Source organism: Marmota flaviventris, chromosome 2 (assembly GCF_047511675.1).
Source record: "Marmota flaviventris isolate mMarFla1 chromosome 2, mMarFla1.hap1, whole genome shotgun sequence".
Classification (NCBI taxonomy): domain Eukaryota; kingdom Metazoa; phylum Chordata; class Mammalia; order Rodentia; family Sciuridae; genus Marmota; species Marmota flaviventris.
Window position 1 is genome coordinate 173551453 of NC_092499.1, and position 26265 is coordinate 173577717.

At 48.5% G+C, this 26265-nt stretch overlaps 1 protein-coding gene across 1 annotated transcript; it reads left to right on the plus strand.

The window, feature by feature from the left end:
• Positions 1 to 3821: 3821 nt before the first annotated feature.
• Positions 3822 to 25943, plus strand: Adra1d (adrenoceptor alpha 1D). Its single transcript, XM_027922240.2, has 2 exons — positions 3822 to 4932; positions 25342 to 25943. Exons 1-2 carry the CDS (start codon positions 3822 to 3824, stop codon positions 25941 to 25943), a joined length of 1713 nt encoding a protein of 570 aa, XP_027778041.2.
• The last annotated feature ends 322 nt before the right edge of the window (positions 25944 to 26265 follow it).

The following is a 26265-nucleotide window of genomic DNA, read 5'->3' on the forward strand; positions in this document are numbered from 1 at the left end:
AAATTGAGGAAGAACGAAAAATAGAATAGATCAATTATTTATCCAAAGTGCACTTAAACTCTCCCTGAAGTCTACTTTCCCTAGGAAGCTTTGGAGATGGTTGAAAGGGGACAGTTAGAGGGAAACAAATAGAAATCCTGGGGATGTACCTGAGAATCTGAGTTCCAAGACCCTAAGTTCTAGCCATTTTGAGGACAGGATGTCTCTCTAGACAATGTCTATTCTAGAACATAAATCTCATGTGAGATTCATTCACATTCATTCATTTGTAGCTGAAATAAATACTAGGGTACTTTGTGGACTAGTCTCAGAGCAGCATCCTTGCAAAGAAATAACCACTCATAATCCCTGGCATCCCCTCTAAACTAATCACTTCACACACCACCATTCCCCGATAACAGAGAAGGAGGAAAATGATCATATTTAGAAAGATCCACAGATACAACCAAGATACCCTTCAGTAGATGAATGGATATAGAAAATGTGGTATATATACACAATGGAATATTATTTAGCATTAAAAGAGAATAAAATCATGGCATTTGCAGGTAAATGGATGGAGATGAAGAATATGATGCTAAGTGAATAAGCCAATCCCCAAAAAACAAAGGCTTAATGTCTTTTCTGATATAAGGATGCTGATTCACAATGGGGATGGGTGGGGGAGCATGGGAGGAATAGATGAACTTTAGTTAGGGCAAAGGGGAGGAGGAGTATGGGGTGTAGGAAAGACAGTGGAATGAGACAGACATCATTACCCTAAGTATGAAAACACAAATGGTGGGACTCTACTTTGTCTTCAACCAGAGACATGAAAAATTGGGCTCTATTTGTGTAATATGAATTGAATTGCATTCTGCTGTCATATATAACTAATTAGAATAAATAAATTTTTAAAAATTCAAAGAAAGAAAGATCCATATAAAAACAGACCGGGTAGAGGCATTGTTGAAGTAGAAATGAAAATTAGAATGAGAAATTTTAGACTTGACCCAAGGTAGAGACTACAGAGAGAAGAGATGGATTCACAAAGTTAAGTGGCAAAACCAATCAGTAGAACTTGTAGACTGGCTAGTTTTGGAGTAGAGGGTGAACCAGAGGATGAATTTAGGTGTCTAGCTATAACTGCCTGGATGGTGGTTCCATTTTCATAAGGGATTACAGCAAGTTGAAAATTTGAGTGTCCAAGATGGTGAGTTTAGTTTAATTTAGTTTTGTTAATACCTCTAATTTGAGGTGCCCATGATGTATCCAGGCAAAATTGTGGGTGTGGATGGTGTGCTTGGAGCAGTATTGAGCTTTATCCCAGTCTCTCCACTGTTAAAACCTCTCTTCAGATAGAGACAACTCCTTCTCTCTTTGCCCCTGCCAGGAGTACTTGTGTCTAGACCCTTCCCAGATTTGAGCATCTGATAAGCTGGCACAGGAAACTGACAGATGATTTCACAGCTCCTGCCTTTCCATGTTCCTTCCCAAAGATCTCTAAAACATCCTCTTGCAGACCTTCTCAGGACCACCAAATTCTAAAAGGAGTGAGGCTGCCCCATCTTCTTCCAGGCACCCTACCCCACCTCTCCTTCTCACGTTGCTGGCAAAGACACCTCCAGCCTTCTGCTGGCTCTCTAGACAGAATCAAGCACAAATCTCTGTGACACCAGTGAAGAAATCCCCTAGTGCTCCAGCCCCATTCTCCTAACCCTTAGTCTTCTTTGAAAACTCACCAGACCTAGAACCAAATGGACTCCATTGGGGTTACACCTGTCCCACATTATGAGAAGGCAGCCAGTTGTGGACACTAGGACTGCCTCCCCTCACTCCCAACTGAGGAGCTCCTGACATCCCCTTTCAGTGTCCTTCCCTTTCAGAGAGGAAGCCCAGATTCAGGGTTTTGTTTTTGGTCAGCTGCCAGCTAACCCTTAAAAGTCACATTGCTTTCATTTCAACCCACAATAGTAATTTCCCAAAGACCCAAGTAAAACATGGATGATTTAATGGGGTAACTGTGGGCCTTGAAGAGCTGTTTCTAAGTTATGATTATTACAGCCTTGGCTTCCTAGGCTGGAGGAGGGGCTTACCCATATTTCAACAATTCTCCCATTTCCTGCTTTTTCTTCAAAGCAGCTTCTCATCTAGGACTTTCAGACAACTTGCCTGTTAGCCACAGGCAGCAGATGCCAAGACCCATCTCCTCCCAGCCTTCTCTCTAAAAAGTCCCCTGGCAAGTGTTAAATCATCTTCATCTTGCACCTAAGAGGTGGCTTTATGCTCCCTACTGACTCTAATTCCTCTGTCTAATTCAGCAGCCACTTAAGTATTTTATGTTGGCTTAATGAATGATTGTCTTGTGTCTCTCCCTGCCAGATATGCTGGTCAGTAAGAGGCTCCTCCTACTCTAACCTCCACCAGTGTCTGTGCTTCATACCAGTGCCACATCTCTTCTGCCCCCTGTCCTCCCTGTTCAGGTCCTGCCGTTCTAAGTCCCACTCAACTAAGAAACCAAGGCACTAGGTAGACGCTACCCTTGACTCTCATTTTACAGATGAGAAACTGAGGTAGGTACAAAGAGATCCAACAGCTAATAAGGGAGGGGCCTGGGTATTTGGAGCCAGACTTCTCTCTTCCCTCCTCCACCCCCATCCATCCTGCCAAGTGACCTTTCCCACCCTCCAGCACTTGTGCTCTCCCTCCCCAGCACCAGGCCGCTTATTTGGAGTAGCAATAGAAAGATTTATTCTGACTTTTGATGTAGAGTAAACTAACAGTGCGAAAGTTGGTGTTACATAGATCACTGTCGTGGGCAGGGTCTCAGGGCTATAGCCACACAGTCTGTTCCACGGGCGCCCATCATACCCAGCTAGAGCCTCAGCTTATACCAGGCTTCTGGCCCCTTCCGGGGCTCTCTCCACGCCTTCGTACTTGGCAGAAGGGTTTGAGACCCTCCTATAGCCTATGGCCTGAAAGAAAAAAAAAAAAAAACAAAAAACAAGTGCGGCAGATTGATCCAGGCAGTCTCAGGAGGCGACCGCCGCTACACTGCACCGTCCAGTCCGCAGTCCGCAGATCCCGGGCGCTTGCTGCTCTCTGGCGGCCGGAGTCGGGAGTCTGGGGACAGAGAAATCGCGCCTTCTAAGCTCCGCACGCCCAAGGGCAACCAGTGAGTGACCCGGAGGCTGGAAAGGGGAAGCGAAGAAGAGGGACGCGGCTGAGGAGTGAGAACCACGGGAGAGGGGATCCAGAAGAGGAGCGGGAGAGCGCGCGAAGGGAACAGCGAGGGAAGAGAGCAGTCCTGGCACCAGCGGCGAAGCGTAGGTGGCTTAGGAGTCGGAGAGCGCGTCAGCACCGCAACCCCTCCGGACCTTCACACACGCGGTCTCCCAGAGATCAGAGCCCCTTCTCCCAGGGAGCGCGGCGCCCCCTCTCTCGGCTCCGGCCGCCCCCTCCTCCCTCCACTCGCTGCCCCTCCTCCGTCCCGCCCCCCGCACGGAGTTGGGAGCGCCGCAGTGGCCACTGCCTGCACCACCGGGTCCCGGAGCCGCTGCTTTGCCGGATCGCCTGGGCACGCTCAGAGAGCAGCGCGAGTCACCAGCCCTGACTCTTCTTCGATCCGACTCCACGGGTGGCCTCGGGGAGCCCCAGCCGCCTCCCGACCTGGCATTCCGCTCCCCAGCTGCCACGCTACGCATCACAGGAACTTGGGCTGGACCCGGACGGGACTCGCGCGCGGGGCTGAACCCGAAGCCCTGCGGCTATGCCCTCCTGCCCCCTCCCTGTCAGTTGTTGGTCCTGCATCCCGGCTCGGCCCCCGACGGCTGCGCGTTGAGATGACTTTCCGAGACCTCCTTAGCGTCACTTTCGAGGGACCCCGCCCGGACAGCAGCTCCGGGGGCTCCAGTGCGAGCGGCGGCGGGGGCAGCACAGGCGGCGCGACTGCCTCGGAGGCCCCAGCGGTGGGCAGCGTTTCGGGGGCCACGGGCGGCGGCAGCGGCGTGGTGGGAGCGGGCGGCGGCGAGGACAACCAGAGCTCCGCTGGGGAGCCGGGGGGCGCGGGCGCGGGTGGCGAGGTGAACGGCACAGCGGCCGTCGGGGGGCTTGTTGTGAGTGCGCAGGGGGTGGGGGTGGGTGTCTTTCTGGCAGCCTTCATCCTCACCGCTGTAGCGGGCAATCTGCTTGTCATCCTCTCGGTGGCCTGCAACCGCCATCTGCAGACGGTCACCAACTATTTCATAGTGAACCTAGCTGTAGCCGACCTGCTGCTGAGCGCCACCGTTCTGCCCTTCTCCGCCACCATGGAGGTTCTGGGCTTCTGGGCCTTCGGCCGGGCCTTCTGCGACGTGTGGGCCGCGGTGGACGTGCTGTGCTGCACGGCCTCCATCCTTAGCCTCTGCACCATCTCGGTGGATCGGTACGTGGGCGTGCGCCACTCACTCAAGTACCCTGCGATCATGACAGAGCGCAAGGCGGCGGCCATCCTGGCGCTGCTCTGGGCCGTAGCCCTCGTCGTGTCCGTGGGGCCTCTGCTGGGCTGGAAGGAGCCGGTGCCCCCGGACGAGCGCTTTTGCGGCATCACGGAGGAGGCGGGCTATGCTGTCTTCTCTTCGGTGTGCTCCTTCTATCTGCCCATGGCAGTCATTGTGGTCATGTACTGCCGCGTGTACGTGGTCGCACGCAGCACCACGCGCAGCCTCGAGGCGGGCGTCAAGCGTGAGCGGGGCAAGGCCTCCGAGGTGGTGCTGCGTATCCACTGTCGTGGTGCAGCCGCCGGCGCAGACGGGACGCATGGGACTCGGAGTACCAAGGGCCACACCTTCCGCAGCTCGCTATCTGTTCGCCTGCTCAAGTTCTCCCGTGAGAAGAAGGCAGCCAAGACGCTGGCCATCGTCGTGGGCGTCTTCGTGCTCTGCTGGTTCCCCTTCTTCTTCGTCCTGCCGCTGGGTAAGCGACCACTCTCCCACTAGCCCCTTCATTTCCTTTCCAAGCCTGTGGCTATGGCTTCCTGGCAGACATGGATGATCCTCCACCTCCTCCTTAGGGTTCCATCCTAACCCTGTAGGGTTGATTTAGCGACTTTCCTGATCTCTTACTTTGTATAGGGGAAATGAGAAGCAGGTTTCGTTTCACAAGGTTCCAGCTCTTTGTTCTTCTCCTGTTCGTTGCTATTACAAATCCGGTCTTGTTTCCAGCCCCCCATGACCATGAGAAATCCTTGTAGATATCGCCCATACTGTGTAGTCAGCTGTGTATGTGACCCCTACAATACCTGCCATCCTGAACTAGAGGCACAGAGTGGGTAGGTCCCCATGTGTTCATTCATTCATGAGAAGCAGGCCCTGGCCCATCCACTTGTGCATCACCATACTGTAGAAGCCACCTGCTTCCTTCAGCACTCCTTCAGTTTGGAAGCTGGCCTCAGTGGTATCTGTGAGTGTATCCTGAGCTTTTATGTCTGAAGGCTCTTTTTGAAGGAGTTGCAGGAGAGGATTGTGTGGGGTAAGAAGGGGGAAAAAACAGGGCAAATTACAAAATGGACAATTAGTATTGTTTATCGTCATTTCTGAAATTTATGAAGTCAGGGAACTTTCCTAATTCCTTCACAAGTTGCCCTGGGATATGGGCAATGTTCTCAGGGGCTTCCTTTCACTCCTTGAGACCTCTCTTTCAGCAGGGACTAGGGGCTGGACCAGCATGGGGAGGAGAAGGAGACAGCATCTGTGGGGACATTTGCTTGGAATCATTTCCCATGCAGCTGCAGCCTCAGCCTGCTCAAGCAGAGCCCACCCCCCCCCCAGTGCCCCTGACCTGCCCCCTTCTTACCTTGTGAGACTGAGTTGAGGAAGAAACAATGCCTCCCCCCTGCTCCACTGCAGGCCCTCTCCCCACAGCAGCCACAGTGACCTTTATACATTATGAATTAGATGTGTCACTCTCCTACTAAATCCCTCAATGTTTTCCCACTGCCCTGGGAAGAAAATCCAAACTCTACCATGGCCTGGAGAAGGTAACCTTCAAATTTTTATTGTTCAAGCCAAAATGGGACACTATGAGTGTTTACACTAGAACCACTGGCATGAACTAGGGCAATCCCAGACATGTAATTCCCCTCCAGAAAGGGAGGTCCCAAGGAAGGGGCTACCTCCCTGTACCTTACCCCTGTTCCCTCCCTCTACCTGCCCCCTGCATATTTCACCACTCTGATCCTGTCTGGTTCCTTTACCAAACCCATACCTGACTCTAGACCTTTGCACTTGCTCTTCCCTCTATCTGGACAGCTTCCCACACACACACACATACACCCGCCCACCAGCAGCCTCTCCTGGCTAACTCTTCATCCTTTAGATCTTCACTTAAATGTCCCCTTTTCTTAGAGTTATCAGTCTCAGTTGTCCTCCCTATTTTCTCTTTCAAAGGATAAGGTTCTCTGTCTTCACTGAATCATCAGTTATAGTTACATATGTGTGTGTTGCTTGATTTGATGTTTGACTTCCCCCACTGGCTCTGAAGCTCTGTGATGGCAAGGTCCCATAACTGTCTCATCATGAATCCACAGTGGCCAGCACAGCACCTGGCATATGAGGGACAATAGAGTGCCACATTGTGGTCACAGGCTCTGACACCAAACAGCCTAGGTTCAAATCCCAGCTCTGCCTCTGTGGAACTTCAGGCAAGTCCCTTACCCACTCTGTGCCTCTGTTTCTTCATCTATAAATAGGGATGGTGGTGATGATAATAATGCCAGCCTAGAGTGCTATGGTGAGAATAATATTTCATGAATATAATTGTGGCACATAGCAAGTGCTGGATATGCTGATGCTAACTCAGAGTAAGGCATGAGTAAAGCCCCCACTTGAAGTCATCTGTCCCAAAGAGTTTTCCCACTACCCTGGGAAGAAAATCCAAACTCTGTTGTGAGCACAGGGGCAAGGAATGTCTTGAAAGCAACACACCTAGAGGAGAAGATAAGAAAATAAGCAGTCATGAGAGAATGGGTGTGCCCCCCACCTTAGATACCTACTCAGCCACCCAGGATTTAGAACTCTCTGAGCTCCATCCCCACACCCCTGTGCTGGCCTTGCCCCCCTGCATCTTGTCCATAAGCACCCTCATTCTCCCCCTGCACCTGATTCACACAGGTTCCCTGGAGGGAAGCCACCTCCCTTTTTATATTTTCTTTAACTTCTTTTAAAATTTTAATTACAGAATAAAACACAAATGAGTAGAAAATTATATAACAAGCACCTATGTACTATAACCACCCATTTTGAACACATATTAACATTTTGCCATATTTGCCTTAGATCCCTTCCTCTTGCTCCTTTCAAAAAAAAAAAAAAATAGAACCCAGCTGCAACCCAGTGCCCTCCTCCCCGCCTTCCTCTCTCTCTCCCTGCCTCCCCAGAGGCAAATCTGGCATTTGTCACTCCCGTGTATTTGTTTATACTCTTAGCACAAGCATCTGTATACATAACAAAGTATAGCATTGCTTTGTGTGTCTTTAGAATTTATATCAATGGCACCTGCTGTGCATATCATTCTTCAGTTTACCTTTTTTAACCCAATATTATGTCCTTGAAATTTATGCCATGCTGGGCCATTGTCACAACAATACATTTGAGTGTCTTCCAGGTGTGTTGATCCAGTATCCTGCTGAATGTGCAGTTTTTCTTGGTTTTTGCAGTTGCAATAAGCACTGCAAAGGGCTACTATTGTTTTTTGAGGTCCGGATCACATGTTTCCCTCTTCTAGGAAATCACCCCTAAATTTCCAGGGCCTTTGCCCCTTCCTAGGATCCACTGCTCTTTCTCAATTCCTCAGTCTCTGCTGCTCCTCACAAGTGGCATGGGGTCCCTTCAGAAGCTCTGTATCTTGTTCTGGGCAGAGATTTGCATGGGTGTATGCATATGTAAAGTCATAGAGCTGTATGTTTAAGACATACACACAAGAGCTAAGGGATGCTGGTGGAGCTGAATGGAGTGGTATTGACAATAAATGAGGCAAGAGAACAGAGGACAAGCAAGGAAACAGAATATTCCAATCTTCCCCATGTGACTTGAAGAGCTAATATAAGGGCAGAGGCTGCTAAGGGACCAGGAATGGCTTGGAGGCTGTGTAGGCAGGAAATTAGACTGGAAGTCCTAACACCCCCCAGGCCTGGGATGGGGGAGGTCCCTTTGGAAGAGCCCGAACATTCTGAGCAGCAACGCTTTGAAGGGAATCTGGCCTCTAAGGGGCAGGCAGATCTTGGCATGAAGGTGCCAGGTATATGGTGGGGAGGGGAGGATGAGGGGAACTTGGTTATGGGGTCAAGGATGGGGGTGCTCACAGGAGCATGGTGTGTAGGAAAGGATGGAGGGAGAAAAGAGAAGGGTTTCGGTGGAGCTTCAGGGAACACCTGCTTTGAAAGAGCCAGAAAAAGCAGAGAGAGAGGCAGCTGGGCCAGGTGTGGTGGCACATGCCTGTAATCCTAGTAGCTCAGGAGGGTGAGGCAAGAGGATCACAAGTTCAAAGCCAGCCTTAGCGATTTAACAAGGCCCTGAGAAACTTAGTGAGGCCATATCTCAAAAAATTTAAAAAAGAGCTGGGGATATGACTCAGATGTTAAGTGACCCTGTGTTTAATCCATGGTACAAAAAATAAATAAATAAATAAAGGTAGCTGGGCAAGATGGCCATACAGGCAGCACCTCCCTCCTCGCAGATCCTAATGGCCACACTAGGTGAAATGAGCACCAGAAATGGAGGGATTGGGAAATATCAGTGTGTGTCCACAAAAGCCATAGGCCATAGAAATTAAGAGACCCATAAAGATACTACCCAGGGCAGCCTAACAGTCCCCACTCACACCTGCACACACAAAGCTAAGTAGAAGCAGCAGCCAAAACCACAGCAGAGACAGTCCTTTAACAACAGCCACCAATAGCCCTGGGGGGTAACAAGAAAATGGTCCAGAGTCATAGAGGGACACTGGCTCAGTGGGCCATGGACTGATCATCTAATGCTGTGGGTCAGGCTACAGAAACATCAGAGAGAAAGAGCACCATCTGTGGGTGTCCTGAAACCCTGGGGACACAGATGCCAGACACCTAAAATCCTGAAGGGCTCAAAGAGACTGGGGAATCATGTCCCTCATTTCTGGCTGCCCCACCTGAGGAGCAACTGCAGAGCACGCATTCCCCTGAGACAGGCAGAGGGTCCCTCAATGAACATGAGACATCAAGAGTTCAATAGTGATTCCAGGCAGCAAAGGTTGCTACTGATTGCAAAGATGCCTGTGGACACATAAACACCCATCACCCCTCACCTGCAGCCCCCCAACCTTGGCTTTCATGCTTATACTCAGCTGAGCATGCATAGTGATGGCACATCCCTGTTCACCTAGGACAGTCCTGTTTTGTGCCTGTTGACCAATGTGATTATGATAGTGCTCCCCGTCAGTTTCAAAGATGTTCCTGGTTGGACAGGAGAGAATATGGACACTGGTCTGAGAGGCCTGTGGGGGAGGGGCTGTTGGCAGCCCTACTCAGGACAGACACATACCCACTGACCTCAGCAAGCTGGCGCAAGGCTAAGTGCCATGGAAAATCACAGGAAACTGCGTAAGTGGTTCCCGCTCTCGGGCATCCTGTAGCCCCAATGTCTAGAGCAGCACAAACCTGCAGAGGGTTATGGGGAGAGGTAACAGTCAGAGCTGCTGCCTGGGACTTCCCTGGAGGATCCCTGAGGTGGGAGCATGGCCACCATGGGGCTGTAGCCCTGGGAGGGGTGGGCAGCTGGAAGTGTGTCTGGTGAAGCCTTCTGACCCTGGGATACTTGATGCATGAGTCCCCTTGCTCTCAGAGGTCTGAGCCGATCACTCAGTGTAGTCATGCAGGTCACCTTCCCTGTGGGCCAGAGAGGCACAGGAAGGACAGGGGAAACCTGCCCCTAGCAAGCATCCATCTGCTGCAGAGATTCCTTCCTCTTCCCAGAGTCTCCAGAGGCTGTGTCTCTCCTCGGTGTCTTCACAGCAATAACACTTTGCTACCTTTGGCTTTTGCTGCCTGGGAAATGCCCCCAGCCAGTCCCAGAGGTGGATCTGTCCCCTACAATTTACACACACATACACACACACACACACACATACATACATGAGCCACACCTCCTGTCATTCCTGATAACCACTAGCAAACCTCCCAAGCTTGCACTCCCAGCTGTGTTTTTGTTGGGCAGATCACAAAGTATCCCTGGCTTCTGAATGCCATCACCCAGGGCAGTCCCAGAGGCTCAGAACCTAGGACCCCTCCCAAATACACTTCAAGATATTCAAGTTGTCCAGAAGTCCAGATAATAGAAGCCCCCACAATCCAGCCAATGTCCCAGAACAACACACCAGCCATCCACAAGCCTCACCAGGTCTCTCTCCCTACTGTCAGTCTGTCTCTGTGATACAGCACACCTCCCTGACCACCCAGACTTAGTTAGGTGTGCACATGCTTCTTAAACACTGCACATACTTTCCCCACAGTGTGCTGTCCTTGTGAATATTCAATACATAGTTTGAAGAGTGAGAGAACTTACTAAGTGGGCATAGAAGAGTGACCATATAGCAGGGGTGCTCCTGACTTGGAAGTCTATGAGACGCCCTTGGAATGTGTAGTCTATGAGAAGAAAGGTCAAGGGATGAGGCCAGCTCCACCCACAGGAGTATGGAGAAATAAACTGGACTACTGTACAACAGGGAAAAGAACAAACCTCAGGTATACACAACAACATGGGTGAATTTTGTGTACATGACACTAAGTAGAATAAGTCAGATCAGAAATTTAAAGCATATGTACCATATGGTTCTGTGTATACAAAGTTGAATAATATATGAAATTATCAACAGAAATAAAAATCAGGATAGTGATTACGTGTGTGTGAGTGTGTGAGTGTGTGTGTGTGTGTGTATGTGTGTGTGTGTTGGTACCTACTGGAAGCGAATGCTAGAACCTTCAACTAGCAATGTTCTGTATCTTGTTCTGGGCAGTTATCACATCGCTGTTTGCATATGTAAAGTCAGCAAGGTGTACGCTTGAGATGTATGCACTTATAAACTTGACTGTCAATTTGAGTACCTTAATGAAAGTGACAGAAAACAGGTAGGAGACTGTGAGCCATGCTGAGGAATTTGTTAGCACAAAAAGACCAGACCAGATGCAAACTTCATGGATCAGCTCAGCTTTTTATTGAGGAAAGAAGTTTCATGCAGGAAGAGGGTGACACCTCTGATGGGCCCACTTTCCTGGTGGAAAATGAGTCACTGGCCAAAGGAATTTAGGCTTATATAGGCTTTACTGAGAGACGATTTAGTGAGCATGTGAGTTTGAGCACTCAGGAATTTGGGTTTTTAGGGGGGTGGGGAGGTCTGTGACCAGCACCTAGAGAGGATTTATCTTGGAAGAGATTAGTGCTTCCCAGAGACTATCATTCTAGTTTTGATAAAACACCTTCTCCCCACCTGTGGCCAGCATCTGGAAAGGATTTATCTTGAAAGAGATTAAAGCTATCAATGTATGGCTTTCTTTTCATTCCCTTTTCCAAGGCCACACTATTTGGGGGTTTTTCATTTTCCATATCTAACAGAATTGATGTCCAGAATGGAAAGCAGGCTGTGACAATCAGGTAAGGAGTGGTGCAGGCAGGTGTTTCTGAGATTTGGCATGTTCTAAAGGACCCATCTCCACAACTTCCTGAGATATTTCTTGGGTCGGCAGGTGCAGGGGAAGAGGTGGGGATGCTGTGTGACAGGTCACTGGTGATGGCATTTGTCCCCATCCCCCCACCCCCATGTAATGTAAAAACCTGAAGAAAAGTCTGGCATTAAGTCTCCTACTTGTGCTTCTGTGGCACCTAGCACATAGTACATGCTCAGTAAATGTATGCAGAAGAAGAAGAAAAGGACAGAATCCATGGCCTCTTCACATCCTGCCATGCCAAGGGCCTGTGTGGTAAAGCACAGCTGTTTTAGTCAACTATCTCACTGCTGTGACTAAAAGATCTGAGCAGAACAATTGTAGAGGAGGAAAAGTTATTTGAGGGCTCATGGTTTCAGAGGTCTTAGTTCATAGAAGACCAGCTTCATTCCTTGGGGCTCGAGGTGAGGCTGAACATCATGGCGGGAGTGGATGGCAGAGGGGAGCAGCTTACATCATGGTGATCAGGAAGCAGAAAGAGAGTCTCCATTCTCGAGACATAGAATATATACCCCAGAGCCATGTTCCAGCTCCCACCTCCTCCCCACACTCTATCACTTCAGTTACCACTCACTTGATCCCTATGGGGATTAAATCATTGATTGGGTTAAGACTCTCACAACCCAATCGTTTCTCCTCTGAACCTTCTAGCATTGTCTCACATGTAAGCTTTTGGGGGACACCTCACATCCAAACCATATTACACAGCCTTCTACTTACTTTATTTTTTGTGTCATATTGTGGTATTTTATTATTCATCCATCTATTTATTAATTTATCCACCTAATATGAAATCTACCCTCCTAATAAATTTTAAGTATGCATATGGTATTGTTAACTACAGGAACTATGTTGTACAGAAGAGCTCTAGAACTTATTCACCTTCCTGAACTGAAATTTTATGCCCATTGATTGGCAACTCCCATTGAGGAATTGTGAAGCACCATCCTGCTCTTTGATTCTATGAATTGGACTACCTCAGGTGATCATATATGTGGAATGCTGTGGTATTTTTACCGGGACTGGCTTATCTCACTTAGTATAACTTCCCTCTATTAACTGTCAATCATCCTTACTAGTGATATGGGTGTATGACCCTCCATGTATGTGCTTTAAAAAATTTAAGCATAATATAGAACATTGATCAAGTAACTGTTACGAATAAGCCATGTGTTAGGGTTATTTGTGGGGTTGTTGTTTTGGATTTTTTGTTTGTTTGTTTTTTTGTTTTTTGGGTTTTGGGGGGTTTTGGTTTTGGTTTGTTTTTGCAGTGCTATGGGTCAAAGTAGGGCCTTGGACATGCTAAGCACAATTCTGCCACTGAGTTACAGCTCCAGCCTGGGCTTTTGCTGTTGGTGGTGGTTTGTTTGTTTGTTTGTTCTTCATGGAAAGTTTCAAGTACCTACAAAAGTAGAACAGTGTAATTAACCCCCATGTACCTATGACCCTGCTTCAACCCCAGGCTAATAATGTTGGTTCATCTCAACCCCACCCACTCTCCCACCACTGCAGATTATTCTGAAAAAAAAAATCCCAGATACCATAACACTTTAACTGTATATTTTTCAATATGTATTTCTAGAAGAAAACGACTTTTAAAAAATAACTACTATCTATTGTAACACATTAAAATGACCACTTAATATTATCAATTTAATTCAAATATCTAACTAGTGTTCAAAAGGTTGCTGGTTGCTTTATAAACTTTTACTTTGTTAGAATGAAGATCCAAAAAAGGCACATATATTGTATGTGGTTCATTTGCCTACCAGGTTTACTTAATTGATACATCCCTCCCCACCACCACCACCACTACCTCTTTTTTCTTTTAATTTCTTTAGTAAAGAAACAAAATTGCTTCTCCCAAGGTATATTTCACAATATATGGACTTCACATCTCCATAGTACCATTTACCATATCCCTCTGTTTCCTATTTGCCTATAAGCTAATTTGATGAGATTCAGGTTTGGTGGTTTGGACAAGAATTCTCTTTTGTGATGTCAAGATTGATCAGGGTTCAGGTGCTGTCAGCATGATTTGTCCATTATAAGGTAACTCATCAGCCTCTCCTCTGCTGGCTTTAGCAGCTTTGATCATGGCTGGGACCACTGGGGCTTAAAGTGGTGGTATTTTAATCCTATAATTACTTCTGGATTTTTTTACTAGAATTTCAAAAAGAATTCACCACTAGCTGTTTGGTTGAAATAGTGTCTATAGAAGACGCAGGAGAGGTACTGAACGTTCCTCCTTATATATCAAATGAGGAGTCAATTCTCCAGTGTTCTTTCAGAGGTGACCAATGGGGGTTTTTTAATACCATGATAATGCCATGGTTTTTAGACATCCATGCTATTCTGACACCTTACAGACATCACCATTTGGGGCTTGACTAGTGAGCACCTTTTAAAATTGGCTCCTGAGACCTTTGGCACAACCCAGAGAATGTTGAGTACTTCCTTACTTTCTGATCTAGTGAGACATTTTAGTCTCAGCTTATGCTTTTCCTGCTCTGGACCTAGAATTAGTTATTTCTCTTAAAAGTTCTGGTATCTTTTAGTGGAAAATGACAAGTGAGAGACCACAGTTTGAGCTCTCAGCTCTTCCTTGATTCTGAATTGGTTACACATCTAGTGGACAGATCTAGGAAATATATTTTATCTTTTGTAAAGAAAATATACACCACTGATGGGGATGGGTTTTTGTCCTTGGGGACAGATCCCTTCCCTTCAGATCTCATCCTGTGCCCAACTCCTGCTAAAGTGCTGTCCCAAACATTCAATGACCTTTGGATCACCCAGCCTCATTCATTAAAGACCTAAGTGTTGGGGTCACAAGATTTCTCCCTCACTTTCATCCCTGCCCTTGTCATCAGTGTGACATCACTATACTGAGGCTGACCATGATGACACGTTGGCCTCCCCATTACAGTGACCTTCCCTCTCCCCATTCTAATTAGGGCCATGCCCAAGTCCACATGCCTGCCCCAATCTGCTCCTGTCCTGCCTCCTTGGCTCCCATTACTTCTGCTCATTGATCTCAACCACCCAAGCCTTCACCTTTCTGCCCTACATTTTGTCACCTGACCAGTTATACCTCCCTTCCCTAGCCAGCTAGTCCCATGATCTATCACTTCATCCTCTCCAACAATTTTTAACTCTCTCCCATCTACCTACTTCTATGAGTCCCAAATCCTGATTCAAGCCATTCTTTCACATGGAACACAGTGATGGGAAATGTTCAATAATTGGCTTTGGGGGGCTGGGGATGTGGCTCAAGTGGTCACATGCTCGCCTGGCATGCGTGGGGCGCTGGGTTCAATCCTCATCACCACATACAAATAAAATAAAGATGCTGTGTCCACCGAAATCTAAAAAATAAATATTAAAAAATTTTAAAAAAACAACAAAAAATAATAATAATTGGCTTTGGGATGGAGCTAATTTGTAGCATCTGCCCATTCCCCTAGTATAAATATTCCCACTGTGGCCATTGCAAGTTATCATGCACCACACACACATACACACACACACACACACCAGCTTGCAAAATTCCTGAAAATTGAACCATCAGTTCTCATGAATCAATCAATCCCAGGATCTAAGTGAGCACTCACTAAACAAAAATCACCTTCCATAGTCAGGGTTCTGCATGGCAGCAGGCCTTAGGATCTCTCCAGAATTCCTGCAGGTTCCCAGTCAGCTCTGACTCCCTCTCAAAGCTCTTTCCCTTCCAAGGGATCTTCCTCTATCAGCTACTGCTTGTCCTTCCTTACCTTCCACCTCTCCTCTTCCCATACACAGCGTACTGATGTGTCCAGAGCTTTCTTAAAGATGTGTCTCCTTCAACCTTGTGGCCCCTTTGCCTTCACCCTCTCCCTATCTTCTCACTGTGATCTTTCCTCCCTTTCACTTATTTGCAATAATATTCCTTGCAACTTAACTTCTTTAAAGAATAATCTGATATCAATACTTCTCCATCTACCAACACACATCAGCCTCACTCACATATCTCCTGCCATCCGTCCCCCAACCCTCATCCTCTGAAGACACTGCTGTAGATCTGCCTTTGACATGGTCACTGGTGACTGCCAGATTCTCATACTCAGAGCTGACTCTTCAAGTCCTTCTTTCATTCATCCCTGTATGTCAGCTTGTGTGCTCTCTCCTGGCCTCTTAGGAGTCTTCGTCTCCCTCTTTAACCCCTACTCCTCCAGGTGTACCTCCTACTCCTTCTCAGCCTTCCTAGAAGGCCCCCTCCCCTCAGATCCATATTTAAGTTCCAGGCCCACATTGCAGCTGCCAAGTCCCCACCAGCCCTTCAAACCCCCTGATGTTAGTTTCTTGTTGCTGCTGTAACAAATTACTTTAAACTTAGTGGCTTAAAACAACATTTAATCTCCCAGTTCTGAAGATCAAAAGTCCTAAAAATAAGTCTCCTTAGGGCTGTGCTTTTCCTAGAGATTCGAGGGGAGAATCCCCCTCTTGCCCCTTCCAGCCTTTGAGGGTGGCTGCACTCCTTGGCTCTGGGCCCCTCCTCTACCTGAAGCAGTGCTCTGTTGTCATGTCTTCTCTGACTCTGCCCCTCCTGCCTCGATTCCTCTCCCCAGGACCCCTGTGATTACTTTGTGTCCACCTGGAGAACTAAGGATTATCTCCCTCACTCAAGATGCTGAATGACATCTACAAAGTCCCCTTCACCATGGAAGGTGGATTTCATAGGTCCGGATCTCTTGGGGGCTCTTATTCTGTCTGTCACACTTGCACACCCCAACCCCACTGTTTTCTCTTTCTGGACTCCCCTTTTCTTCTCCTCTTCTTAAGCCTGCCACTGTCCCCAGGGTTAAGGGTCACTCCACGGCCATGTTTTCAGCTTTATCTCTCACCCAACTCCTCAGCCCCTGCTCACATCCCCCAAACTCAGTGCTGTGCACCCTCCTGTCCCAGATGCTGGCCAAGAAAAGGTCCCAAGCATTGCCATGGGACATGGCTACTCCCTGCATGGCCTGAGCCTCTTATGGACCTGCAGAGTCCCTGAGGCTACTCCTCAGGGTTCCCATCTCCAGCCCACGTAAGCTCTGCTTCATCTTGCACCCTGGGGATGATGGAGGATTTTCATTCCTTCACTTTGTGAGTGAAGGCCCAGGAGAACAAAGTTCTGGCCCCTGAGAACTAACATGGGGTCTGGGAGGCAATGCTCATGAGCTCAGTGCTGGGACTCCCTGACAGAGTGGCCACTACCTGGAGACCTTCTCTCCCCTGGCAGAAGTGCTATTCTGCTCAGACCTATGAGCCATTTGCCAGTGTGGCCCCAGAGCTCAGAGGCTCATGCCTGGGTCAGGATCCAGTGGGGCTGAGCACAAGGGCCATTCAGCAGAACTGCAGTCTTGGTCACTCAGAGCTTGGTATGGCCCATTCCAAAGCTACAGATTAGATCAGGAAAGATGAGTGAAGAGATGGCAACCAAGAGGAGAAAGAGGAAAAGAAATTAAAGGAGAGAGGAGGGGGCAGAGTGGAAGGGAAATGAGCAGGAGCCAGTATAGGGATATTATATCCCTAATGTGGCCTCCACACAGTCTCTGTGCTCTAGGAGTTGCCTGCCCTTCCCTCTCGCACCCTGCTGCTATAGAAGGGTGTCCCAGGCCAGACCAATAGTTCTCTGCCAGCCCCAGGGAGCCCAAGTATCCCGAGGCAATCATGGCAGCACAGAAGGACTTCTGGCCTATTCCTGGTCGATCTCAAGAAATAAGATCCTGCCAATTGCCCCTCACCATGGAAAATTAGCAATGCATGGAATTCAAGAGATTTGGCTTGGCACAGTTGGCCCCACAGTGCCCTCAACCCACCCTTCCACGTCCTCACAGTCCATGAGTTCTGGCTCCTACCCAGCTCACCTCTTTCTGGCAGCCTTCTGTGTTTCCACTTCAAAATGGCTTTATCTCTTTCCACTCTCCCTCTCACCTTCTCTGCTGCAGCCATCCTAATTTCTGGTTATCCCCAACTTGTCAGGTACCCTGATGCCTCATGCCCTTGCCACTGCCTGGAATTCTGTCTCCTCGGTCAGATGCATGGCTTGCTCCCCACAGGCCCTCAAGTCTTCGCCCAAGGTGCTTTATTAGAGAGGCTTGTCTGACCCTTTCTGATTTAGCAAAGAGGTCCGTGAGGGGTCGGAGGTTTAGCCCCTCTTGGGAGAGATTTTTGAACTTCAGGGTCAGAGCCACTGCCCAAACAGCTAGAGAACTGGGAGACTGGAGAAGAATCTGGAACTGGAATTCCTTCTCTCCTAGACCCGCTGGTGGGAAGAGACCTGAGTATCTAGAAGGACAGAGTATTTTTAACTCCTCTGTATCTTTCAGCCAGAGAGGATGGTGTACTATGGGTAGAAAAATCACTAGTGGAGGAGGGGATAGGAAAAGGGGGAGGTTAGGGTGAAGCCTGATATTTCATGGTTGGCTACAAGTTATGGGAGAGACTGGCTGTGAATTCTGATGGTGTGCCAAGAACAAGTTCCCTTCTGGTGATGCCAAAAAAGTACTGTTAATCACTCAGTCTGCCCCCTTGGCTTCAGAGCTGTCTGTTCTCGGCGGGCTTGGCCAGTGTGCTCAGTTCCAGCCATGTCCTTTCCTGCCTTACCTGACATCTCAGCAGCTCCACCTTAGAACACAGAACTGGTCTTTCATAATCTAGACTACAAACAATCCCCCGCCTCAATTTCCCCAACAATTCTTGGACCAGGCTGACCCAGCCAACATGGCTATTTGCTGACTCAGGAGAAGCCCTGCATCTTCTGACCAGCCAGGGGTCAGGTCCCCTGGACACTAGGTCAGACTCCTGAGACAGACTCCCCTGTGTTAGTCAGTTTTACATCTCTATAAAAAAACCTGAGCCAGGTGTGGTGGTGCATGCCTGTAATCCCAGTGGCTTGGGAGGCTGAAGCAGGAGGAATTTGAGTTCAAAACCAGCCTCAGTAACAGCAAGGCGCTAAGTAACTCAGTGAGACCTTATCTAAACAAAACACAAAACAGGGCTAGGGATGTGGCTCAGTGGTCAAGTCCCTCTGAGCTCAATCCCCAGTACAAAAAAAAAAAAAAAACTGAGATGATTAATGTAAAAAGAAAAAAAGGTTTATTTTGGCTCGTAGTTGGGAAGCTCCAGTTCATGATCAGCAAGCCCTGTTGCTTTGGGGCCTGTACAAGGCTGCTCACCATGGCAGAAGTGCATGGCACATCAGAACCACCCACCTCATGGCCAGGAAGTGAAAGAAGAGGAAGAGGAAAAGACCAGGGTCCCACAATCCCCTTCAAAGACATGCCACCAGTGACCTGAAGATCTCTCACTAGGTCCCACCTCTTAAAGGTTCTGTCACTTCCCAGTAACTCCACAGGCTGGGGACCAAGCCTTTAACACATGGGTCTTTGGGGGACACATATCCAAGTCATAGCAACCCCAATACAGGGAATGGGGAAGGCAGGCAGGAGCCGCTGGGTGGAGACTAACCACATGACAGAACAAGGACAAGGATCAGAGGGAGGCTGACAAGAGCTACGATTATGTTCGGTCATCTCTATCTACATCCATCCTGTCTCTACTCATGGTGGTAAAAGTAACCACTGCACCTCCACCCCACTCCCAGCCACCTTTTGAATGAGGAGGAATGGTCACAAATGTGCACACTCCAACCTCACCTTTCCCAGCAGTAGGCAGACAAGTTATGGTGGTGACCAAGGACCAATCCTTGGATCAGAGTTTTGGAACCAAGCAAAAGAACTTGAAGAAACATTCAGGAACTTGACCAAGAGTGTCTTGGATCAGGTGCCCTGGAAGCAGAGTTTGAGATGGGGGTTCTTTTTACAAAGGATTTATTGAGAGAATGTTCTCAGGAGACATCTGGGAGGAAGGGAGGAAGCAACATGGGGCAGGGGAAGAGCTAAACCCAGATTGTGGTCTCCAACAAAGGCTTGCCTCTTTGTGATGACTCTAGGGAACTCAGGAGAAAGAAGGGCAGCACAGAATTGTACCAAAATGAAGCAAGGGGCTGCCATTGGCTATGGGCTGCCACATGGAGTCAGATTCATCTCCCCACTTGAAACAGTGCCCATTGGCTGGGAATAGCTCTCCAGAGAGGAGGACAAGTAGGAGCCATTGGTAGCCAATCCTCATAGCAAATGGGAGTGGGGGCATCTATTTAATGACCAAAGGGTAACTTTTTTCCATTTTTATTGGTGCATCATACTCATACCTAGTAATGATATTCATTATTACATATTCATAAATGTATAAAATATAACAATATGATTTGGTCAATATCATTCCTCAATATTTCCCCTGTCCCTCTCCTTTTCCTTCCTCCAGTCCCTTTTCTCCACTCTGCAGGTCTCCTTTCTATTTTCATGAGATCCCACCCACCTTCCCTCCTTTTTTCTCTCTAGATTCCACATGTGAGAGAAAACATAGAACCCCTAACATTTTGAGTTTGACTTATTTCACTTAATCTAATGTTCTCAAGTTCCATCCATTTTCCTGCAAATAACATAGTTTCATTCTTCTTTATGGCTGAATAAAACTCTATTGTGCGTATATACCACATTTTCTTTATCCATTCATCTGATGATAGACACCTAGGCAGGTTCCATAATTTGGCTATTATGAATTGTGCTGCTATAAACATAGGTATACATGTATCTTTATGATGTACTGACTTTAATTCTTCAAGATAAATACCTTGGAGTGGTATAACTAGGTCAGATGGTGGTTCCATTCCTAGTCTCCAAGAGGTAACTTTTGAGCAAAGACTTGAGGAGGTGAAGGAGACAACCAGGCCGATCTCTGGGACTCATCCTAGGAGTCTGGGGTCTATTCAATGCTCTCTCCAGAGAGAAGGCAACAGCTCAGCCCTTCTGAGTGCCATAGGGTACCCTTGAGGCCATACAGAAAGCCAACAATGTCACATAGCTTGGGGCAAGCAGAAGAGAGTATGCTGGGCACACACACTCCAAAGACCACTACCACCTGCCCAGGGGCCACCAGTGAGGTGAGGTTAATCACAGAAACACCTGCAGAGAAGGTGGTCTTTGCAGAGTCTGAAGAGAAGAGGCTACCTGTGGAGAAAGGAGGAGTGCCACACTCCTGGCCAGATCAGCCATGCTCAGGAGTGGGGACAGGCATGCTGCTTGTGGGGAAGCTGCTGCAGGAATAAAGAGTGGCTGTGGCCCCTGACCCTCTTAAGTGATGATATGAGAAGATCAAAAGGTTTAGGACCAGACCAGCTCAGGAGCACAGCCTGACCTTGACCTCTAGGGTTAACTAGAATCTCTGCAAGTGGGCTGTCTTGAGGACTCAATGAAAAAACATTTCAAGGCCCCAAAATGGAGGCTAGTGGGTACTGAGCACTCAGAAAGCACTTTAGAGACCACCTATCCAAATGCCATTTATGCATTCATTCAACAAATATTTTAGAGCCACTGTTCTGGGTCAGGAACTTATAGATAGAGAATCCTATCCCTGCCTCCAAGAAACATCATGTCATGGGGTAATGGAGCAGTAACAATTTTTATTAAAGAGTCAGTATTCAAGAAAGGAAAGGAAACTGGCACGAATAGTTTACAAATCATAAAATTGGCATCCTGGAAGCCACAGATAAAATGAGCAGCATCCAGGCAGCCAAGAGTGATGTTCGAAGGCTAGGGGCCCTGGGTGGGGGTAGGGGTGGGGAAAGCAGCAGGGTGACAGGTGATGTGCCCTGGAGAAGAGAAGCAGCAAGAGTAGCCTGGAAAGGGTGAGGAGCACAAGGCCACAACCAGAGAGACAGCAGCTATGACAGGGTGGATCAAGGACCTCAACACAGGCAGGGACACCAACTTTGGGTAGGAGGGTGACTCCTTTCTAACCCAGGAGGAAGAGAGGCCAGATGGTTTGGGCATGTGGCTAGCTTCTGTGGTCTCAGTTCCCTCTGTGAAACAGGAGATGAGTTCAACTACTTTGGGGAAGAAGAAAGGGTGGTACCAGGCTCAGAGCTGGAAAGGCTAGAGGAGGACAGGAGAGAGAGCTGCCAAGGATGCAGGCTGAGATCACTGCAGCTTCTGGACACGGCTGAGGATGGAGGCCTAAGTGTGCTCAGAGACGGGTTAAATTGCCGGAGATGGGTTAAATTGGGGTTAGGATCTGGCTAGATGAATCCAGCCTAAGTCCCGGGGGAGGATGGAGTAGGGAATGGCTGAGGTACTGGCAAGCAGGAGGTCTACTAAGCCCAAAAGGAAGGGCATGATAGGAGGGATACAAGGAGCTGGAAGAAGGTCAAAGTACACGAGGAAGAGAAAACAGGAAGTCATGGTTGGCAGTGGGAAACGGATTTTAAGTGAGGAAATGAAATGCTCAGGCTTCCGTTTTCAAGGGATTCTGTGCCAAGCATTTAAGGACAAGATAAACAGAAAACCAATAATTACTTACAGTGTTCTTGGCACTTATAAGTAAGTGTGATGATCTGGGGGTTGGCTGAGGGGACAGGAATACAAATAATTCTGCTGGATCAGGAAGAGTTGATAAAAGAAGTTCTGCAGAAGAAGTTCCCACTAAAATCTGGTCTATATGAACCTCAGACCTGCCATGTATGAGATCAGGGGAGCTGTGGCCTGTGGAATCTGAAACCCAAGGCACAGATGTCTATATTTTCTAGGCAACATGTCTGCACACCATGGACAGAAAGCAAATAAGACACAGTTGTGGTGGAAGTTATTGGCACTTACCCATCTCCCCTAGACCTTCAGTGCACATGGACCCACTTAGACCTGAGCACATGCCTGTATTACTTTGCCCAGGAACACTCTCTTCCCACCAAAATCCTTGTCCACCATGGTAGCAGGCAAGAAGTAGAAAAATGAACACCCAGATAAAGCAGCTCAACATAATTGATGGGAACGGGAGTGTAAATACCCCACCTCCTTTCCCCCCAGTTGGGTCACTCTGAGGTTTGTGTTCTGCACAGTCACCTAGAGCCCCACTGGTGGTATTAAGCCCCAGTTGCCCACATTGACAACTAACTTGATAGCCACCTCTCATGGGCTTCCTGCTTTTCTTTTTCCCTCCCAACTCCAGGTGTTTCATTTGCCTCCCAAATTGATGACTTGCATTTAAATCTTTGTCTCAGAGTCTGCTTCTAGGAGATCCCAAAGTAAGACAAATCCTCAACAGGATACACTGGGAGGCTGAGTTTGAATGCCCTCTTTCATATGTAAGGAATTCCCAGTTCACAGCTGGCTTCACACACGTCAACTGAGCATGAATTAGGATATTAATGTTTACATCAAGACCCAGGCAGTATCATGAAATGCTGTGTTGCCCCCCAGTCTGAATAAAAACCATGCTGATAACAATGTCATTTGGCCGGCTTCAGGCACACCACTGGAAAGCATAGTCCACTGATTTGTCATCCTGGGCTAAATATAAAAGAATTGTAGCCTGAGTCAGAAGTTATTTTCAGCACTTGATCTGACTGCAGCCATTGAGGGATGCTGTTCTTGAGGGCTGCCTTCCTGGAAGTTGAGGTCCACCCTGGTGACCCACACATTCCAGGGACTACCCAACACCTCTACCAGGGAGAATCATCTCTTCAATCCACCCTGACTGATGCTCCAGCACCCCAAAACCTACCACATCTCAGCCACGTTTCTGGTCACTCTCTATATGTGGAAATTTGTCTCTCCCCAAGACTATAGTCTCCACTCTCAAAACCACAGGAAAAAAGTAGGAAGGGAGGAGAATAGACACCAGTTTGTGGTATAGTTGTGGTATAGTTGTGGTATTGGGGATCAAACCCAAGGCTTCACACATGCTAGACAGGCATGGTATCATTGATTTACATCCCCAGCCCCTCACTGGTATTTATTAAGAATCTGCTAACATGCTAGTTCCAAGACCTATAAATCTTTACCAAATCCCTTCCAGAGAAATATTATTATCTCTAGTCACAGAAATGCAAGGTGAGACTTTAGATAGCCAGATGGCTTGCTCTTGAGCCATGTGATACTGTATGGCCTTCCTCTTCCTCCACCACATCTCTTGGCACCCAGAACTGTTTCTATATGTAGAGGGTGGACGATATGCAAAGGTCTCCAGGTCAAAGAGTGAGGCATAGTGCCTCTTCCCCTTCACTAAGGGACCTAACTCTATGCCCAATCTCTGACCTGCTCTTATTTGTGGGGAAGGAGCAAGAGGAGATATAGAAGTTTCCACAGTTTGTTAAGGACCCTGGATTGCTTGGTCTCATGGGCAGCTGCAGCCCCTGTCTAGGATGCAACACCCTGGGCCCCCTATTGCTGCTTAGGTAGAGAAGAACAAGAAAGTGGCTTCTGTTTCTTTGGAGTGTATCTTTGCAACTGGCTGTTCTTTCCATAGACATGGCCTCCTTCAGATCTGTGGAGGGGATGTCAGGGGAGAGATTTGTGGAGAGGAGGGTCTTCCTGGCACAGCTCCCAAACAGTGCCCCCACCCCCACCTGCCTAGTGCTCCCACAAAGTCATCCCAGAAATCTTCCCCAACCACAGTAGGACAGCCTCACTGTCCTGCATTCTGATAGCCCATAGGCATTGTTTATAGAAGCCTAACTCTATGCCCAATCTCTGACCTGCTTTAAGCAATTCATGGTTCTTAACCCACAAAATAAAAAGCTGAACTTTCCAGCATTTAAGGCCCTTCACCATCTGTCCCAAATGAAGTCTTTGAATTGATCCTACAGGATATTTCCAGGCTCCAAATTTGGCATTCTCTCACCCACTTGTAGCTTTCACATGTAAGACACTCTGGCCCTTCTCATCCAGGCTGATTCTCTGAGATCCTTAGAAACACAAAGCCTAAGCTCCCTCCCTATGTGAACAAAATGAGTACTCCCCTACCATCACCCCACCTGCATTTCAGTGATGTTCATATTGCTATCCTGGGAGCAAGGGCCATGCTTTGTGCCTCCTCACAGGAGAACCCAGCACACTGCTTGGCATGGGGCAAGCCTTAGTCCAGGTTTAATTCCCAGGTTCTTACCCCTTTTTGTGCTGGGGACTACTCAGGTATCTGGTGAAATCTATGGATTCATCTTAAGTCGTACTTTCAAAAGCATGAAACAAAAAAAAAATGACAAATGAAACCGATTTTACTGAAAAAGTTGTCAAAATATTTTTACATGAACTCAATGACTTAGAAATGTGCCTCCACATTAAGGCATTAAATGAGATCTGGTGGTGCATTCTAACGACTGTCATTTCCAAATAACAAGAAGCACAGAAAATATCTCATAACATCCGCAGCAATTGAATGTGATAGGAAAATATCTGCGGGAACTGCCAATCTTGCACTACTAGTTTTGATGTACAAAAACAGTAATTTCACATGATTTTGTCCAATTCTACTCTGGTTGTTGCCTGCATTCATTGAAGGAAATGATCAGTTTGGGGTAGAGGTGAGTAAACGCTGGAGATGCTAGCTTTCCCTATCCAAGTTTATGGAGCTCCTGAATTATATCAGGGATCTCTGGGGGAGATCCTTTCAATCTCCCTGGAGTGCATAGAGGGCCTGTCCTCTTTGCACCCAAGGCCTGCCTGGACCTCCCGCTCCCGGAGCAGCTAACCAATCCGGGTCTCTGTGCCCTCCAGGCTCCCTGTTCCCGCAGCTGAAACCATCAGAGGGCGTCTTCAAGGTTATCTTCTGGCTCGGCTACTTCAACAGCTGCGTGAACCCGCTCATCTACCCCTGCTCCAGCCGCGAGTTCAAGCGCGCCTTCCTCCGCCTGCTGCGCTGCCAGTGCCGCCGCCGCCGACGCCGTCGTCCCCTGTGGCGCGTCTACGGCCACCACTGGAGGGCCTCGACTAGTGGCCCGCGCCCCGACTGCGCCCCCAGCCCGAGTGCCGCGCCCCCCGGAGCGCCGCTGGCTCTCATAGCGCCCCCAGATCCCAGCTGCCCAGGCACGGACGAGGTGCAGGCTCCAGTCTCTAGCCGTCGAAAGACTCCCTACGCCTTCCGCGAGTGGAGGCTGCTCGGGCCGTTGCGGAGGCCGACCAACCAGCTGCGTGCCAAGGTCTCCAGCCTGTCGCAGAAGATCCGCACCGGGGGCGCGCAGCACGCAGAGGCCGCGTATACCCTGAAATCCGAGGTGGAAGCCGTGTCCCTAGGCGTTCCCCAAGATGTGGAGGAGGGCGCCACCTGCCAGGCTTATGACTTGGCCGACTACAGCAACCTCCGGGAGACTGATATTTAAGGACCCCCAAGCTAGACTGAGGAATGTGCTGAGGGTGGGCGTGGGGAGCTTTGTGGGGAGGGAGGCTGGGTTTGTTGGAGTGGCCCGGGTGGATCAGGGACTCAAAAACTGTTCAGGATGGTTGCTTCTGTGGCATCTCTGAGCAAGCCGGGCTGGACCCTTGAAGCGTTGGGAGTTTGGGGGCCCCCTGTTGGAGACAGGTGCGCAGAGCTCTTTTCCTAGGAGGGAGGGGCTGCAGGATCTGTGGTGCCATTGGCACCCAAATTCCTGTTTGAGAAACTAACCACCCCATATGCCCTGCCCTGACCCGAGTAGATTGCCC